The sequence below is a fragment of the Myotis daubentonii genome, chromosome 1 (assembly GCF_963259705.1).
Source record: "Myotis daubentonii chromosome 1, mMyoDau2.1, whole genome shotgun sequence".
In the NCBI taxonomy this organism is placed as follows: Eukaryota; Metazoa; Chordata; class Mammalia; order Chiroptera; family Vespertilionidae; genus Myotis; species Myotis daubentonii.
Window position 1 is genome coordinate 84,237,984 of NC_081840.1, and position 18,501 is coordinate 84,256,484.

General features: G+C 41.2%; 1 protein-coding gene across 2 annotated transcripts in view; it reads right to left on the reverse strand.

Annotated features, from left to right (window-relative positions):
* PRKD1 (protein kinase D1) overlaps positions 1-18,501 on the reverse strand; it is a 316,018-nt gene that overhangs the window by 41,400 nt on the left and 256,117 nt on the right. For both annotated transcript variants that reach the window (XM_059709687.1, XM_059709698.1), the window contains 7 exons: positions 17,157-17,361; positions 15,332-15,455; positions 13,702-13,779; positions 12,148-12,427; positions 10,908-10,960; positions 8,335-8,407; positions 5,779-5,885 (listed from right to left, as the gene is read on the reverse strand). In XM_059709687.1, the coding sequence (XP_059565670.1) occupies positions 5,779-5,885; positions 8,335-8,407; positions 10,908-10,960; positions 12,148-12,427; positions 13,702-13,779; positions 15,332-15,455; positions 17,157-17,361 (920 nt within the window). The remainder of the gene's footprint in view (positions 1-5,778; positions 5,886-8,334; positions 8,408-10,907; positions 10,961-12,147; positions 12,428-13,701; positions 13,780-15,331; positions 15,456-17,156; positions 17,362-18,501) is intronic.

Sequence of the window (18,501 nt, forward strand, 5' to 3'; positions counted from 1 at the left end):
ACTTTTTCTGAACTCAACCAGAGACAGAATTCCAACCCCCAGCCCCTATCCCCATTACACTTTGAATTTTCAGATTCAAAAAGGTGAATTCTTCCTTTTGATAAGAAAATACAAAATGGGGAAATGAGGACTTGCAAAGGACAAATCACACACAATCCTTCTTAACTAACCAACCACTTAACCATTAATAGCAATGCAATCTAGACTTTTGCTATCTGCTTGGACACTATGGATGCCATCTATGTGACAAGATGGTGTTTCCATACAATTTTATTCATTTAACAAATATTGCTAAACAACTAATGTGTGACAGGTGTTAAGGATATATTATCCTATCTAATAAAAGAGAAACATGGTAATTAGCTGTACCTCTGCTACCCTTCCCATTGGCTAATCAGGGCGATATGCAAATTAACTGCCAGCCAAGATGGCGGCCGGCAGCCAGGCAGCTTGAAGCGAACATGAGGCTTGCTTACTTCAGTGACGGAGGACTCCAACGCTCCCCTCCTGCTGCTGCCGGCCTCTGAGCTTGCAGTTTGAAACATTGTAACAAATATAGAAGCTAAACAAAACCCCAGAAACCTGCTTTCAGCCAGCTGGGATCTCAGAGCTGGAGTTGATACAGTGTCTCGATTACAGAACCCAAACAAACCAGATACCTGCTTTCAGCAGCCTCAGAGCTAAAGCTGGCCCAGAATAAAAAAAAAAAGAAAAAAAGGAGCGGTTGGGAACTTCAGTCACCCGCCAGCCTGAAAACAGTTCTCAGCCCCTCACCCAGACTGGCTAGGTACCCTAGTGGGGACCCTCACCCTGAAGGGTGTGTGACCAGCTGCAGCCACCATCCCCTCACCCAGGCTGGCCAGGCACCCCAGTGGGGACCCCCACCCTGATCCAGAACACCCCTTCAGGGCAAACCAGCCTGCCTCCACCCGTGCACCAGGCCTCTATCCTATATAGTAAAAGGGTAATATGCCTCCCAGCACCGGGATCAGCGGAGCCGCGAGACCTCCCGGCACCAGGATCAGCGTGACGGGGGCAGCGCCCAAACACCCTGATCGCCCTGCAGCTCTGTGTGTGACAGGGGGTGGGGCCACAACCTCCCTATCCGCCCTGCTCTGTTCATAACAGGGGAAGGCACCCCAATCCCCTGATCAGCCCTGCTCTGTGCCTGATAGGGGGGAGCTCCCCAACCCCCTGATCGACCCTGCTCTGTGTGTGACAGGGTACTGAGCCCCAACCCCCCTGAGGGGCCCTGCTCTGTGACAGGGGGCAGCGCCCCAACCCCCTGATTGGCCCTGCTCTGTGCATGACAGGGGGTGGCGCCACAACCTCCCCATTACCCTGCCTTGAGTGTGACAGGGGGCAGTGCCTCCACCCCCCAATCAGCCCTACCCTGAGCGTGACTGAGGGTGGCATCGCAACCTCCCGATCTGCCCTGTTCTGTGCATGACAGGGGTTGGCGCCCCAACCCCCCAATCAGCACTGCTCTGAGCCCGACCAGGGGCTACACCTAGGGATTGGGCCTGCCCTCTGCCACCCGGGAGCAGGCCTAAGCCAGCAGGTTGTTATCTCCCGAGGGGTCCCAGACTGCGAGAGGGCACAGGCCAGGCTGAGGGACCCCCTCACCCTCCCGAGTGCACAAATTTTTGTGCACCGGGCCTCTAGTCCTATCTAATAAAAGAGAAAAATGGTAATTGGCGTACGACGATACCCTTTTCATTGGCTAATCAGGGCTATATGCAAATTAACTGCCAACTATGATTGGCAGTTAACTGCCAACTATGATTGGCAGTTAACTGCCAACTATGATTGACAGTTAACTGCCAACAAGATGGCGGTTAATTTGCATATGTAGGCACAATGCAGGGAGGCGAAAGGGAAAGCAGGAAGAAGCCCCCTGCCACTGACAGTGATCGGAAACCCAGGGGGGGCTAAGAGCTGGGGGGCAGGGCAAAGGCGGCCCTGGGGCCGCCTTTGCCCTGCCCCCCAGCCATGATCGGAGAATCAGGCGCCTTTGCCGCCCTGGCCAGTGATAGCAGGAAGTAGGGGTGGAGCCAGCGATGGGAGCTGGACACGGTCGAAGCTGGCAGTCCCGGGAGCTAGGGGTCCCTTGCCTGGGCCTAAAGCGGAGCCCACGATCGCGGGGCCGCTGCAGCTGCGGGTCCCCGCTGCCCGGGCCGGACACCTAGGCCAGAGGCCTCAGGCCTGGTCAAGGGGCTGATCCGGTGATTGGTGATCGGAGGGTGATGAGGGTCAACTCCTCTGGCCGAGGCATCAGGCCTGGGTGGGGGGCTGAGCCGGGGATTGGGGGGATATGATGGTCCCCTTGCCCAGGCCTGAAGCCTGGGTCAGAGGCGTCAGGCTTGGGCGGGGGGTGGAGCAAGCGATCAGAGGGAGATGGGGGTCCCCTGCCCAGGCATGATTCCTGGGCCAGAGGCCTCAGGCCTGGGCGGGGGCCAGAGCCAGTGATTGGGGGGAGATGGGGGTCCCCTGTCCAAGCCTGACACCTCTGTCAGAGGCGTGAGGCGTCAGGCGTCAGGCCTGGGCAAGGGGCCGATCCTGCGATTGGAGGGTGATGGGGGTCAACGCCTGAGGGCTCCCAGTATGTGAGAGGGGGCAGGCTGGGCTGAGGGACACTCCCCCCGGCACACACCCAGTGCACGAATTTCGTGCACTGGGCCTCTAGTATAAAATAAAAGCGTAATATGCAAATTGACCAAACAGCAGAATGACCTGTTGCCATGATGCACACTGACCACTAGGGGGCAGATGCTCAATGCAGGAGCTGCCCCCTAGTGGTCAGTGCGCTCCCACAGGGGGAGCAGTGCTCAGCCAGAAGTCGAGCTCACGGCTGGCGAGCACAGCAGCAGTGGCAGGAGCCTCTCCTTCCTCCGCAGCAGGCAGGTGGTAAGGAGTGAGGGGTCCCAGACTGCGAGAGCCCTAGGCTGTGAGAGGGATGTCTTACTGCCAGCTTAGGCCCGATTCCTGAGGGCATTGGACCTAAGCCGGCAGGTGGACATCCCCCGTGGGGTCCCAGACTGCGAGAGGGCACAGGCTAGGCTGAGGGGAACCCCCCCTCCAGTGCACAAATCTTGTGCACCGGGCCTACAGTTAGTAAGTAAAACAATGATATCTGCACTCCGGATGGGTACACTCTAGTTAGTGTTATAGAAAAAAAAAGAAAACACATATCAGAGCAAGACGGTACAGGGGTAGGGGTTGGGAGAATGTCTGAGTGGACTGTAGTTTTAAATAAAGTGTGAGAGTGATGCTTACACAACTGGTGATATGTGAGCCAACTCAAGAGAGGTGAGCTTGAACTTTACTGTCTCTGGATACGGAATTACAATCTTTCCTAAGAGGCTGATATATATATCTGACAATGGTGAAAGTTCAAATACTTTTTTATTTTTTCATTTGTTTCAGTTGAGGGACAGGAGGAATTCCCTATTTTTGATGAACAAATTTTGAAACAATTGTCAACTTTATGATAAAGTATAAACTCCTGAACCTGGTATCTACATGTAATTAAGCCAAGTCTTAATAAGACACTTACATGATTGAAAATTCAACATATAAATAAGTAGCAGCTTAACTAAAGTTATAGCTGCATGATATAAGTTAAAGACCCATGATATCTAGGACCTGTGTGTCTTTGCCCCCATGATATCGACTGGATGCAGAGCAGTGCTTAGCTCCTGATAATGTATTCAATGAATATGAGTTGGATGAATGAAGCAAGGAATGGTTGGGGACAGTGGGGATGTGACAAGTAATAAGGATTTTTGAGATTACAGGCAATAATATGAGAGCTGTCTGGCCTCTTCATATGCTCAATGGGCACAATTTGACTTTTAACCTAATTTAACTCTTTAGAAAACCACATTATTATAATAAAATTGTGCCAAATGTCTGCGTATTGCATCTGAGTTGTGATTGCACCTATTTGTTTCGAAGAGGAGATGGGAGGCAGCGTATGCTCAGGTATATTTTATTTTTCTACCTGGGGTGACAGGCTCAAAAAAGCCAATTAAAGGCCTAGGCATAGGAAATCAGACCTTTAACATCCAGGAAGTCTTCTGCAAATGCAATGAAATATCCTATATAATAAAGAGGTAATATGCAAATTGACCATCATGCCCTTGTATAAGCTGGCCGCCACCAGGTGGCCACAAGATGGCCACCACAAGATGGCCGGCAGGGGAGGGCAGTTGGGGGTGACCAGGCCAGCAAGGGAGGGCAGTTAAGGGTGACTGGGCTGGCAGGGGAGCAGTTAGGTGTCGATCAGCCTGGCAGGGGAGTGGTTAGGGGGTGATCAGGCTGGCAGGCAGAAGTGGTTAGGGGTAATCAGGCAGGCAGGCAGGCAGGTGAGTGGTTGGGAGCCAGCAGTCCTACTTTGTGAGAGGGATATCCCCCAAGGGGTCCCAAATTGGGGAGGGTGCAGGCTGGGCTGAGGGACACCCCTTCCTACAGGGCACGAATTTCGTGCACCGGGCCTCTAGTAGGACATAACTATGTGGACCATGAAAGTCCTCTCATGTCCTGTAAGGGAGGATAGATATCTCTGCACATAAACCAGCTCTGGAGGTCGGCATGCTGCAAAGGAATCTGCCTTGGGGACACCTGTGGGTGTGGGGAAGCAAGGGCCAGGTTGGGGAAGATGTCATGTACTAAGTTTTTAGATGTCATCTACTGTTCAATGTTGCTTAGTTAAGAATAAAAAAATATTTTCTTGATAATTGATAACTGATTAGCAAGCACTGAGCTACAAATCTGTGAATTGGCATCTTCTTCCCCATGAAAACGGAGAACAATGTAGCAGTTCTCTGTGTTACATTCGTTGTTCAAAAGTACAAAAACACCATCTTTACAAATTCTGAATCCCACAAAAGTCTGTTATTCTGAATACATTAATTCCTTTAGGGCAGAAATCATTATCTTTTTCAACGTTTAATTGTATGAAACTCAATAAATGGCAGTTAAACGAAACAAACTATAAAGAATTCAATGTTTCATTTTGTTAACAATGTTCAAATGAAAATTATTTAATAAAATGAAGAATTAGAAATTATGATCAGCATGTATGACAAGTAGAGATTATGGCAGTTATATAATAATGGGAATTTATCAATGATCTAAATTTTCTAGACTGGATAGCTAGTTTACCTACATTTAGCAACAACAGCTCAATTTCCTCTGGTCTATAGAAAATGGCTTAATTATTAAAAAGTTATATATAGCACATAATACCTTTAATTAACAAATTCTGTCTTTAAAAAGGGACTGCTATCCATGAGAAGAGTTAACTAACATGTTGAATATTAAATGAAATGTTTACAGTAAGAGGCAAGACATTAATAACATCAAGTTGATGTGATTCTCAGACATATTGTACTCATTTACCTGATATTCTGAGAGTTGCATACTCGATTCATATAATAATGGCAGCATAAAGGAGAAATGTTTATGAAGGCAAGGTTACTTATAATGTAAAACAAAATGGTCTTAGTATGTCCACTGTGAGCAAATGCTGAAACATTACCCATTTAGTGAGTATTAATAACATATTAAAACCTAGAATTAAGTACATAAAAAGGAACAACTGCTTCCTAGACTCAGGAAAGTTACTACCTAGCCAGTAATTTGGTGTTTAATCTGCCTTTTCAATAATTTTAAAGTGTTTCTAAATACCTATACCACACATATTTGGAGAACTTTTCTGTTTTGCAGAAGTTGAGGGGGTATTTTATAGCTTCCAAATGAAAAACAAATAAGTACCTGTAGAATTGCAACCTCATTACGAAGCTGGCTTTCTTGTTTTGTTGGAAATCTTAATTTGTCAATGATTTTAATAGCTACATCTCTTCCTGTTTTACGATGTTTTCCTTTAAAATAAAAAAGGAAATATTAGCATAATGTTATTAAATACCATCTATTTAAGAACTCCAGAATTTATAGGAACACATAGAAACTATAAAAATGTTTCACAAAATAAATTAACATTTCTGCTGTGCATTGACTTATATCCATAAAGATTTCATTTATTGGCTCCATTATTCTAAATCATATATGTACTATGAAATTAGCCACTATTTAAAATACAAAAGAATTGGAACATTAAAGCTATATGTACCAACAGCCTGATATTTCTCATAAAAACATGTTTTAGAAACAGGATATTGAGCTACTTAATATAGAAAATACTCATACCACCAGCACAATCCTTAAGAAAGTATAATTTAAAGTTCCTGATAAGCTAATGTGTATTATAATGGAAAGAATAAACATCTTGGCTCTATCACTCATTAACTTTGGGATCTTAAGTAAATCACTTAAGCTTTCTGAGTTTTAGGTACCTCATCTTTCAGAATGAGGTTGTTATGAGAATTAGATGAAATTAGATATGTAAAGTACACAAAGTGTCCAGATAATTATGCACACTAAAAAAAAATGATAGTTATCGCCCTAGTTGGTTTGGCTCAGTGGATAGAGTGTTGGCCTGTGGCCTAAAGGGTCCCAGGTTTGATTCCAGCCAGGGACACATGCCTGGGTTGTGGGCTCGATCCCCCCCAACAGGGGGCTGGCAGGAGGCAGCCGATCAATGATTCTCTCTCATCATTGATGTTTCTATCTCTCTATCATTCTCCCTTCCTCTCTGAAATCAATAAAAATATTTTAAAAAATGTTAGTTATCATCATTGTTGTCGCCATCATTGGAACATGATAGGCCATTTCCATACATTATATCCCATTTAATTATCACAACAAACCTTTGAGGAATCTATAGGGCACCCTCAAAGGCTTAGCTATAGTGTAACAGGTATAGAGTAGTGTTAATTGAATCTAAAAATGAAAATCTGAAAATGAAGATGGACCTAATTACTCAAAATTTTCGGTCACATACAACCTACCTTGAAATTCCATTACTTCGACATCTGTTGTAAATCTAGTGTTCCTTTCCCCTGTACCTCACTCTTGCTATTCTTTTTGACTCATTCCAGCCAGCTTCCTTTCAAGACTGATTGTTTTCATGTTCTCTACTTCCTTACCACCATGCTTTACTATTGGGACTCACTGTAATCTCTATTCCAACTTAGCCATTTTTCTGCAACTACTCTCTTCAACACAGCTTCTTTTGTCTTGACGCCTCTGTCACTATAGCACTTGAATTCTCTTCTGAGACCCTATCCTCACCCACTTCACCCTCTATGTGTCTAGTCTTAACTTTTCACTCTTCCTCATGAAGGCCTCCTTCTAAGTTTACTCCTTCAATGTTGGATGTTACCAATTATCTGGCACCCTGCTGGTCTCTCTAACCGCATTTCCCACACCTGCCTCACCCCCGCATTATGTGCAGTTATGTATATTAACCAAGCTCGATACACAATGTGTTTGGTTTTTTGTGTGCATGTGACTATTACATTGCAGAGCAATACTCTGTGAGTGATGTAATTAGTCTCCCCTATTACACTGTTATGTATTAACAACAAGCAACAATGGTTGCTAACTCATTGATAGGTTTGCCATAAAAAATAATTTGAGCATTTTAGAAGAATCACAATTCCTTTGTAAAACAGAGTAGAATTTGATTAATTTTCAACTAAAAAGCACAATATTATATTTATTATAAGTAATACTGAGTAAGATGTAATTATTTCAGAGCACCCGCACCTCACAAAAAAGTAATTTGTTACTAATTTAAGGAACTGAAAGTTATGATGTCCTTTTATAGGGCAGGCAACACATTAACATCAAATGTCTTGTAAAGACTTGACAAATATAATACAACTGGCTAGAATCTAAAACAGCAGTGGTCAAAATAATAAGTTCACCAAATACAATTGACTATAAGAAAAAAGATAAAAATTCAGTATTTCATTTCAAAAATTGAAAAAATGCAAACCTTAATGAAATACATACATTGTTAAAGGTATTAGAATTAAAAGATTTTTTTTGTGTCTAGTTACATGATTGGCTTTTCATGGAGTTCTGATTAAATATGTTTAAAAAATGGAAGTAATTTATTTATGAATTACAACTTCCTGGTTTCTCAATATTTTGTCTAAATAAGCCAATATTTAACCAGTATTTCATATAGTTTGTTCAGATTTAAGCAAAATATGTTTTTTAGGAGTGAAAAACTCTTTCAAAACATAAATGTTCCAATTTTCCAAACAGTAATTATTTCAAGAAAAATGTCTAAAAAGATAAATCAGAGACACATACAAACATATATACACACAGGTCTTATCTTTTATATTTTTGGAGGTATAACTTATAAACACAAGTAGCTAAAATTTTAAATTAATAAAAATACTTAGTGAACTAACCTACCTCCATAAACAATTCCAAACTGCCCTGACCCCAGTACTTCGTCAGGAAAAATCTGATAGACTGTGCTGATATCCTGTAGGTACAAGTCCAAAGAAAAACAAACATGAAGTGGAACAAAACATGAGTCCTAATAAATTACATAATGTTATTAAGTGTTTCATAAACATTAAATATTTCAAACAAATTACAAATGCTAGATAAAATCTGTAATATGACCATAATATTCAAAGTACATTCTTCAATTAATGTAAGACTGTAATGTTCTGAAAACTATTCTGCTCTTAAGTAGCAGAGTAATGTCCAATGAAGTGTGTCTCATTAGAGAGAAATAAGACTTAAGACTCTACAATGTCATTTACTGTCAATATTCAAAACACGATTAGCTTATTGAGATGGTTATTTAGATGTTTGGGTTAGTAATCATAGGTCTGTGTGAGTCCTGGTTCCAACCACTCCACTCTTTATGGCTAGAATGGTGAGGCTGCTTTTTTATCAACCACCACATCCCAATGAATCTAAACCAGGGGTCCTCAAACTACGGCCTGCGGGCCACATGCAAATACAAATATTGTATTTGTTCCCGTTTTGTTTTTTTTTTTTACTTCAAAATAAGATATGTGCAGTGTGCATAGGAATTTGTTCATAGTTTTTTTTTAAACTATAGTCCGGCCCTCCAACGGTCTGAGGGACAGTGAACTGGCCCCCTATTTAAAAAATTTGAGGACCCCTGATCTAAACTGAGAGGAGGCGGGTGAATTCACTGCAAGAGAGCAGCCACTACAGATGGATGACGGCCACGAGAAATTCTCATCTGGCGGTAATTACAACCTTCCATGTTTACCACTTACATAAGTTCCAAATGCCTACGCTGTTTCTCTTTGAAATAATACTTGCCAAAGCATTATGTGTTAATCTAGGTTGAACAGTCTGTGATTTGATGACCACACTTATGAAAGCACAACCCAATACTTTGCCACTTTACATAGGATATATTCCTATTACATCCTATGGAATTTTCTCCCTATCTTCTACTCGCGTTCTCTTTGACCTTTCAAAAATAAGTCTTTTTACATCGAATCCTGAGATCCTATACAGTCCTATTCTTTTCTTATGTCCTTCCCTATAGAAAACAACTACAAGCTGTCAACATCCTATGATCCCTTCACAGTGTCTATGGGGTAAGTTCAGGTTGTTTGGATACAAGAAAGTAGATTAGTACCACTCCAGCATTCTGAGTCCAAGCTACAACATCTTTCTCTGATAGCTCAATGGCCCACCAGGAATTTTCAGTGGGCAATCATGGCCGAACAGGATGGAACAATCCCACAGGTTTCTAGAATTTCCCAAAAGCTTATAAGTTAACCTATATTTCTCAGTCTTCTCTGGCTAAGCAAGAGCAAAAGGAACCTGCAGATCTTTAATAAGCTATCTTGTGATCAAAGGCACAAAAATTCATCTAACCTCCACTCTGAAGTTTTCCTAATTCTCTCTAATCTTTGGTTTCCAGTTTACTTTATATCAATTTAGCAAAGATTGTAAGCTGTAATAGAGTTTTGTGGAATTTATTAAACTCACATCAGTGTAACTCTGCAAACGTTGCTTTTGGTCACAGGCAGGTATAGCAGGGAAAATACAGCCAAAGGTCTTAGTCACAAGACGAGGTGAGAAAGACCTTATTACTTTGGGGCTACTTGCCATACGGACAAAGTATTACAAATAAAGCAAACATGGCAGAGTGTAAATTCTGTCATAATATGTTTGACCTATAATATTCAAAAACTCAGCTGAAAGGATGGAGTTATGTGCCCTGGGTGACAAAGATGCGAGTGTGTAGACACATAAAATCTAATTTATGCAGCTTTTTGAGGTTTCCTTGATATGTACAGTGACTGCAACAGCATTTGCAACTCCTTGTCACATGACAGCAGTCCTTTGCAGCAATCAAGAAATGAGAATAAGGGCATGTTTAAGCTATTCATGCAACTCAAAAAGTTTATTTTATCTTATTTCATATTGTGTAATATCACAAATTAAAATTCCAGTACCAAGATACACAAATGTGTGAAAAATTAGAAACTGCATTATAATTGCTTACCTGAGATGAATAATAGGTATTTAGCTCTTAACACTACAGAATAAATTATAGAAGTCACCAAAATAACCCATCTAATGTAATATTTCTAAAATCTTATGGAAGAAAAGTACCCAAATAGACACTATTTAATTTTCTAAAAATTACTAAAATTTTAAATTGTTAGATAAATAAAAAAGCATATTTTATGATGTCCTTATTTTCCAATAAAAAAATCACATTACCGCCAAAACCGGTTTGGCTCAGTGGATAGAGCGTCGGCTTGCGGACTGAAAGGCCCCAGGTTCGATTCCGGTCAAGGGCATGTACCTGGGTTGCGGGCACATCCCCAGTAAGAGATGTGCAGGAGGCAGCTGATCGATGTTTCTCTCTCATCGATGTTTCTAACTCTCTCTCTCCCTTCCTCTCTGTAAAATATCAATAAAATATATTTTTTAAAAAATCACATTACCACATTTTATATTACTAAGTATATACTCACCACATTTTCTTGAATCTGGCAATTTGAAACTGAAATACTCAGAGAAATATCTCCTGGGAATACATGTTAAAAATACACAAAAGAAGTAAGAGAGGTAACAGCATAAAAAGTAAACACATGCTTACTAATCAAGCTGCAGGGGTATTTTTAAATCAGAGCAATTAAATTTTTCTATAAAAATGTCTATTAGAATATTTCTTTTTACTATTACAGATTCACTCAATACAGCTTTGAAAAATAATATTTTCTCAGTTTAGAATGTGGAGTCATACAGACTCGAGTTCGAGCACTGGCTTGCCACTTTGTGGCTCTGGTACAAGCTTAACTTAATCTCTCTAGGGCCCAATTCCCTCACCTGTAAAACAGGCAAGTCATCAACATCCACCCGTTCAGGTTATTTTAAGGCAGTGGTCGGCAAACTCATTAGTCAACAGAGCCAAATAACAGTACAGCGATGGAAATTTCTCTTGAGAGCCAAATTTTTTAAACTTAAACTATATAGGTAGGTACATTGTTATTAACTTAATTAGGGTACTCCTAAGGCTTAGGAAGAGCCACACTCAAGGGGACAAAGAGCTGCATGTGGCTCGCGAGCCGCAGTTTGCCGACCATGGTTTAAGGCATTAAATTAGAGACCTTATGTAAGTGCTTAGCACCAAAATAGGCATGCACATTCTATTAATATGTACATTAGTTGGAGAGATCAATGAAAAAGAGGTATATCATAAAATAAACTATGATGTGAAAACCAAGGGTTCTTCCCCACAGATTTCATTATTGATAGCAATGATGAAATTTTAAATTACACTTTTATACAGATTTCCGCAGTATTTTTTAAAGTTCACCCTCAATATTTGATTCTGGTCTCATTTTCATAAAAACCTATCTCATTCTACTAATGACACAGATTTCTTCCTGGGATAAAATTATCAAGGGTTTCAAAGTACTAGTATTCTGCACACCATGTACACCCATGGTAGCCTAGCCTGCTTGGTGGTTTTCTGTGAACTCAGATTTGCAAATAGCAAGCCTGGCATTCCAGATCAGGTTCAAGAATACTTCTAGGTCTCTGCTATTGCCTAATATTTGGGTTTACATGAATTTGTTCAAATTTAATATAAAATAAAAATAAGATAATTTAATGAATGTAATATCTTAGTATATTTGTTATCAAACAAACTAAATGATCCTCAGAAGGCTCTCTACACCTGCTCTACAGATAGGAAGCTAGCAGACTCACTGTGAGAGTTGGTTCCGGAACCTACGGATGAGCCCTTGGGAATGACGGGCATGAGGGCATGCTGGATCGCCACCTCCCACATCCTGGCCACATCAGCACCGACGCCACTGGTGAGGACACTGCCACTGGGTGATGGGCTGGAAGGATTGACCACATTTTCTCCCACGTAATATACTACATTTGCTGTAGTGATCTCAAAACAGTGAGGGTTGGCCCCATTAGGAATTAAAGCTGAAGGTTTTGCTGGTTCCAGAGATAAAATTTCTGATAAAGGAATTTCCTGTGGAAGAAAGAGTATGCTGATATAGTTTACCAAAAGTATGCAAACTTTCAAATAAGATTCATGCCAGGAATGTGTAAGAAATGACATTACAAATGGCCATCACTTATATAAAATGGTTTCGTGAAATACTGAATTTTATAAAGCAAATTTTAAAAATATCTTTGCTAGAGGAAATATAATCATCTCATTTTCCCAGAAAAATTCAAGTGCCTTTTTCATTATATTCATGTGGCAAGTATGAGTATCAATAAGAATAATGATTTCGATTCTGCCCCAAAATCTAAGACACAGAATATAAATGACAGTGAGGTAGAATGAAAACACTTTTGAAATGCATTTGGGTATGAATGGCTGTTTTAATTTTTAACTATTTTTTAAAATACTGGAAATGATTCATATAATTTGACTCGATACATGTTAATATAGTAATACAGCCAAGTGAATAATTTTAATGAGAAAAACCACAGTGATTGGTTTTAAAAGCAGTTGCTTTTAAGGCCATCTTAATATTAAAAAAAAATCACCACACTGTCTTCCAGGAGGTATGTAGTGACTAAGACATAATAATTTTTAAAACATATTTTTATTGAAAAATTAATGAGATAGCCTTTTTCCATTAGAGCTGTGTAAAGTGGCCACGGAGAATCACTTCAACTATGCCCGAGCCGGCATTAATTTTGAAGGAGCAAGTATAAACTGTTTTCACTCTGAATTTCTTTTGGAACCTTGTTTTAATGGGTGATACATTATTCCACATCTGTATTATTTCATGTAGAGAGACAGAATGAAAATTGCTGCCAAACTTTTGCAAAGTGCTCCTTATGAGTATTGACAATGCAAGCAGAAATCAGACAAGGTTTCTTAACTACTTCCAGTGATGCTGCAAGGCTGTGGAAGGAAAACAATGAAGAAGCAACAGCAAAAAAAAAAAGTTGGATGTAGTGGATTTCAGGAATTACTTTTAGCTAATTTGCGGTGACCTTGACTTTTCTGTTCAAATCACACATCTCTGCTAACATACTCAATGAGCTTCTCCTCCCCACCATCAGTCCATGGAACCAGAAGCACTCCCCCAGGAAATGCCAAATTCACCAACGGCTATTATGGGGTCACAACCCGACTCCTCCAAAACTGTAAGTTACAGAGAAGAAAAATTATCTCTTAGAGCAAGCACAAAAACAGTCATGCTTGTTGGATGTATTTTGCATATCTGATACTCTACTTATAGAGAGCATGGGACTGCAATCAAGGAAAGAACCATCCTTGCTTACCTTGTAGTACCTGCTTCCGGTATCATTTTGAAAGAGGGTAATACATTTGCTATCCAATCTCCAATAGTGCCGTTTCCGCTGAAACAGAGGTTAGATTCAGGATCTTTTAAAAACTTTCAAAATATTTACCATTGAAAAAATAAAAACATTTCCCAGTGGAGACAAGATTTTATGGTGGAAAGTGCATGAAAGACACTCAGTCAATTTCATACTCCAGAAAGTGACTATTGAGCAAATGTGTGATAAGTTTGCATGTCTACATCAGAGTTATAAGCAATAAAGGAGGTGATGTATTATTCTCACCCAGAATAGGGCAGGGCATTTAGTACATGCATAATAGTAAATAGAAAATACCCTTTTAGAATTTATTTGACTGCTTGAATAGCTAAAGGTGGACTTGTAGTCTGTAACAAAATAGAAAGGCTTAACAGGAGATACAAAGTTCATACATTCTCATTATTTTAGAACATAAGGAATACCATGTTGATCCAGCCAGGTACTCTGGCTTCAATTACAGATGGAAGAATTCTGAATGTTACAATAGAGCTGAAGACTATTTTGTTGGATAGTAGGGTTGACTCCATGGGATGAAAGTCAGGGGAATGTATCAAATCAGTTTACCTTCTCTCAAGCACCCTATAGATCTCTAAACTTACATGATTTGGTTATCAGGTCCTTGTTCATTCTAGGTACATCTTCCATTTTAGGGGTGGTGGTGGTGTGGTGTGTGTGTGTGTGTGTGTGTGTGTGTATGTATTTTTACCTTTTTAGACCCAAAAGCCCTAGCATTATTCTTGGTCTCTTCTGCAACCAATTTAGGCTAGTCAAATATATAAAATATGCTTTAAATATTTGGCACCATGTCTAGGAAAAGCTGTATCATGTTCAGTTGAGTCCTACATTAAGTCATGCAAATCTTTCTCCAGCACAGAAAGTTGAGATTATAAATAATTAGGTTATAGGTGTTTATCTAATGAAATAATGGGAATACTACAGATAGGAAGTAACGAGGAAAACACTACTGGTAACTGAGAAAAAAGCTTATCATCACAATTCAATCTAACTTTAAAACATGGATTAAATTTCTCTCTCTTACCCACCTGTACAACCTCATTCACAACTATCAGGAAAGTCTAGCGTAGTGAGCAGCTTAGATTAAAATTTAAAATGTGTTGTCTTTTATCTAATAAAGTATACTGTCCTAAAGTCAGTTTTTAAGTGAACACTTAAGGATTTAATAAGAATATAATAGTTATCATTGTTTTTATTTCTCCCTAAAATGCAGTATTATTTTTAAAAAATTCCGGATCACAGAGGAGCATTCTGACAACATAGACTGTCGTTTTCATTTCTACTATAAAATGGCAGGTGGGCATTCAAGTTGTCTGAAGATTATCCCAAGTAATGGAGGTAAGTGATTTGTTTCCCTGAGACTGCTGCCTATACTCTTTTCTAACTTAGTTGCTTGCTCAGCTACCTCTGACACCCAGAGACTGCTAAAGTGCTACACCGATCCAGGACATGCCTGCAGGGAATGTGCTCCTGGTGACTTAGACATCCTACGTCTTCACGGGCACTCGGGACCCCTAAAGTAGCAACACCTGAGAAAAATGCCCGCCGGGCACCTTACCAGTGTGTCCTTGCTGGTGTAGTGAACCATCCACCCCTCCTTCATCACTGTGCTGCCTTTCCTCTTCGTGTGTTTGACAGACTGCACAACTCTCATGAGCGGGATGTTGTTGCTTGTTGATGGACTTGAAAAGTCAAAATATTTCAGGAAATAAATGCTTTTTGAAAGAAATCTTTTTTTTTCCTGTATAAAATCTTATTTCAGCTATTTCAAAGTGAAAGTAAGAAAAATTTCACACCCCATTTTTAGTGAAATGTATTGTCAGAGTACCATGGCTCAGCTTCTGGATTACTCTGAAGAATGATAGGCACATCACAGGTACACTCGAAAAATCCCAAGGCACGATAATAAGTGCCTTCATATCCAGGCTAACCTCTATGGTGCTCAGTTTTGGGTAAATAACAGGTAGATTACTGTCTAGTGTCTTGAGGCCACAGTATTCACGACAGCTTATTTGCTCACTTATTACATACTAGAGGTTCAGTGCACGAATTCATGCATGGGTGGGGTCCCTCAGCTTGGCTGGTGATCGGGGCCGACTGGGGCCGTCTAATGGGGGGAGGGACCGCGGGAGGCTGGCCGGCCACAGGAGGTTGGCTGTGGGAGCACAATGACCACCAGGGACCAGCTCCTGCATTGAGCATCTGCCCCCTGGTGGTCAGTGCGCATCATAGCGACCAGTCAACCGGTCATTCGGTCATTCAGTCGTTTGGTCACTGAGGCTTTTATATATATCGATTACAGGCAAAATATTGATCACTTATAGATAACAGCATTTCACATAAATTTGAGTCTCTGAAAAGTTTCATAAAAATTAAAAGCTGTTTAAACTGTTTTTTTAAATAACCATTCCCCATGGAATTATGCCAACCTTTTATCTCTCTCTTTTTTTCTGTCTCTGTGTCCTCTTCCCTTCTCACTCCCACATGCATCCATGCAAGCACAACACCTTGTAGCTTCCTTTGATACTAAAGAAATGTATACCTTCAAAAGATAGGTGGGCCATAAAACTAATATTTTCCAATATTTTAGAAATAGGCTTTACTCTATTAAATGGAAAAAAATGTCATTATTTGATTCCTTTAATCTGATGAACAATTTCAGTTTGGCAATGCATATGGCATTTATAAATGGACACAAAAGATTGAAAACACTTATAAATTAGAGATTGGGAAATTTTCTGTAAAGGACAAGGTAACAAATATTTTAGGCTTTGCAAAATACTAAACTGCCAATTGAAGAGCACATGTGCCCACAGACATTGTGAATGGGCATGATCATGTTCTGATACAACTATTACAAAACGGGAAGCATTCTGATTTGCCCAGAGTGTGCTGACACCAGATGTAAAAAAATGGAGATCAGATAGAAATTTAAAAAGTATAGATGGCTAGATCACAACTGTAAAATTTCACACACTTCTGAAAGTACAGTGTAGACATATGTGATATTTGTAATAGGGGCCAGCTATAAAATAAATGCTACCGGCTGAGATGCATCCCCAATCTTTGTGTTTCTACACAATAAGCTTTGCATAAACAATTTAGTAGTAAAGTTGTAGATGGCAAATATGAGAATCCTTCACATGCAAAAAAACTAGAATAAATTTAAAAAGTGGGTCAAAGACTGAGGCAATGCTAGAAAAGGATGCAAACTACACTTCTCCAAGGGATCCTGACCTCCTAACTCCAAAGGCTCTCTATCCTCTGCAGAACACAGCTCATTCATGAACAAATTAAGCACACTCTAGAACTTTCTTTTGTAGTAGATTAAAATGTCAGCTGGAGGTCCACTGTTGGACCGAGGCTGCGAGGGCAGCCCTCACCTGATGGTTCTGTTGGAGTCCTCTGGGTCTGGGTCCGGGTCCTGCATTTCCCCACTGTCGTTCTGGCACTCTGCCATCACCATCGCAGCATCCTGGACCATGGCTTCTTCCATGTCGTCCATGAGCCCACTGTTCCTCTCACTGTCATTGTCGTCACTCCCTTCTTCCATGACCACATCAGACTCTGCCCCAGGGCTGAGCAAATCTAAAAAAATCATTTACACCTGTGAAGATTAGCCTGAAATCCTAGAGCCAGGGCTTAAGACAAAGGCAATTCAAAAAGGAATCAACCAGAAGCCCTAAAAGAGTAGTTATTTGAAGAATTTATCTTTCCTGTTTTAAAAAAAATTTATTCATAAGAATCTGAATTTATGAGAGGATGAATAGATAATTTACAAGCCGACGCTTGTTTATTATGCCTAAAAAACATGAAAAGGCATGGAGAGCCGTAGAAGAAAGGCAAGGGCGGGATAGAGGCGAAGTGCTCGGAAGCAAAATGATACCAGGCAAAAGTGAAGTAGAAATTTCTCAGCCCTGGTGGGAAGAAAAAGATATTTGGGTAGATGAGGGAAACTTCCACATGCAAAACTTCTCAGGGTCATTGATTCTTTTTAAGTCATAAATTCCAATATGTAAAATTGGTCACATAAGAAGCATTTTTTAAATACCTAAGATATTGAATATTTGAAGTTATATTGAATTACCAAGTTGATAGTAATGAAATACATTATAACCATTTACTGATACAGAGTACTTATTTTAAAACTAGGGGCCCGGTGCACGAAATTCGTGCACTGGGTGTGTGGGGGGGGAGTGTCCCTCAGCCCAGCCTGCCCCCTCTCACATACTGGGAGCCCTCAGGCATTGACCCCCATCACCCTCCAATCGCAGGATCGGCCCCTTGCCCAGGCCTGACGCCTCTGACAGAGGTGTCAGGCCTGGGCAGGGGACCCTCATTTCCCCCCATCACTGGTTCTGCCCCCAGCCCAGGCCTGATGCCTCGGCCAGAGGCATAGACCCCCATCACCCTTTGATCACTTGATCGGCCCCTTGCCCAGGTCTGACGCCTCCACCAGAGGTGTCAGGCTTGGACAGGGACCCCCATCTCCCCCCAATCACTGGCTCTGGCCCCCGCCCAGGCCTGAGGCCTCTGGCCCAGGAATCATGCCTGGGCAGGGGACCCCCATCTCCCTCTGATCGCTTGCTCCACCCCCCGCCCAAGCCTGACGCCTCTGACCCAGGCTTCAGGCCTGGGCAAGGGGACCATCATATCCCCCCAATCCCCGGCTCCGCCCCCCACCCAGGCCTGATGCCTCGGCCAGAGGAGTTGACCCTCATCACCCTC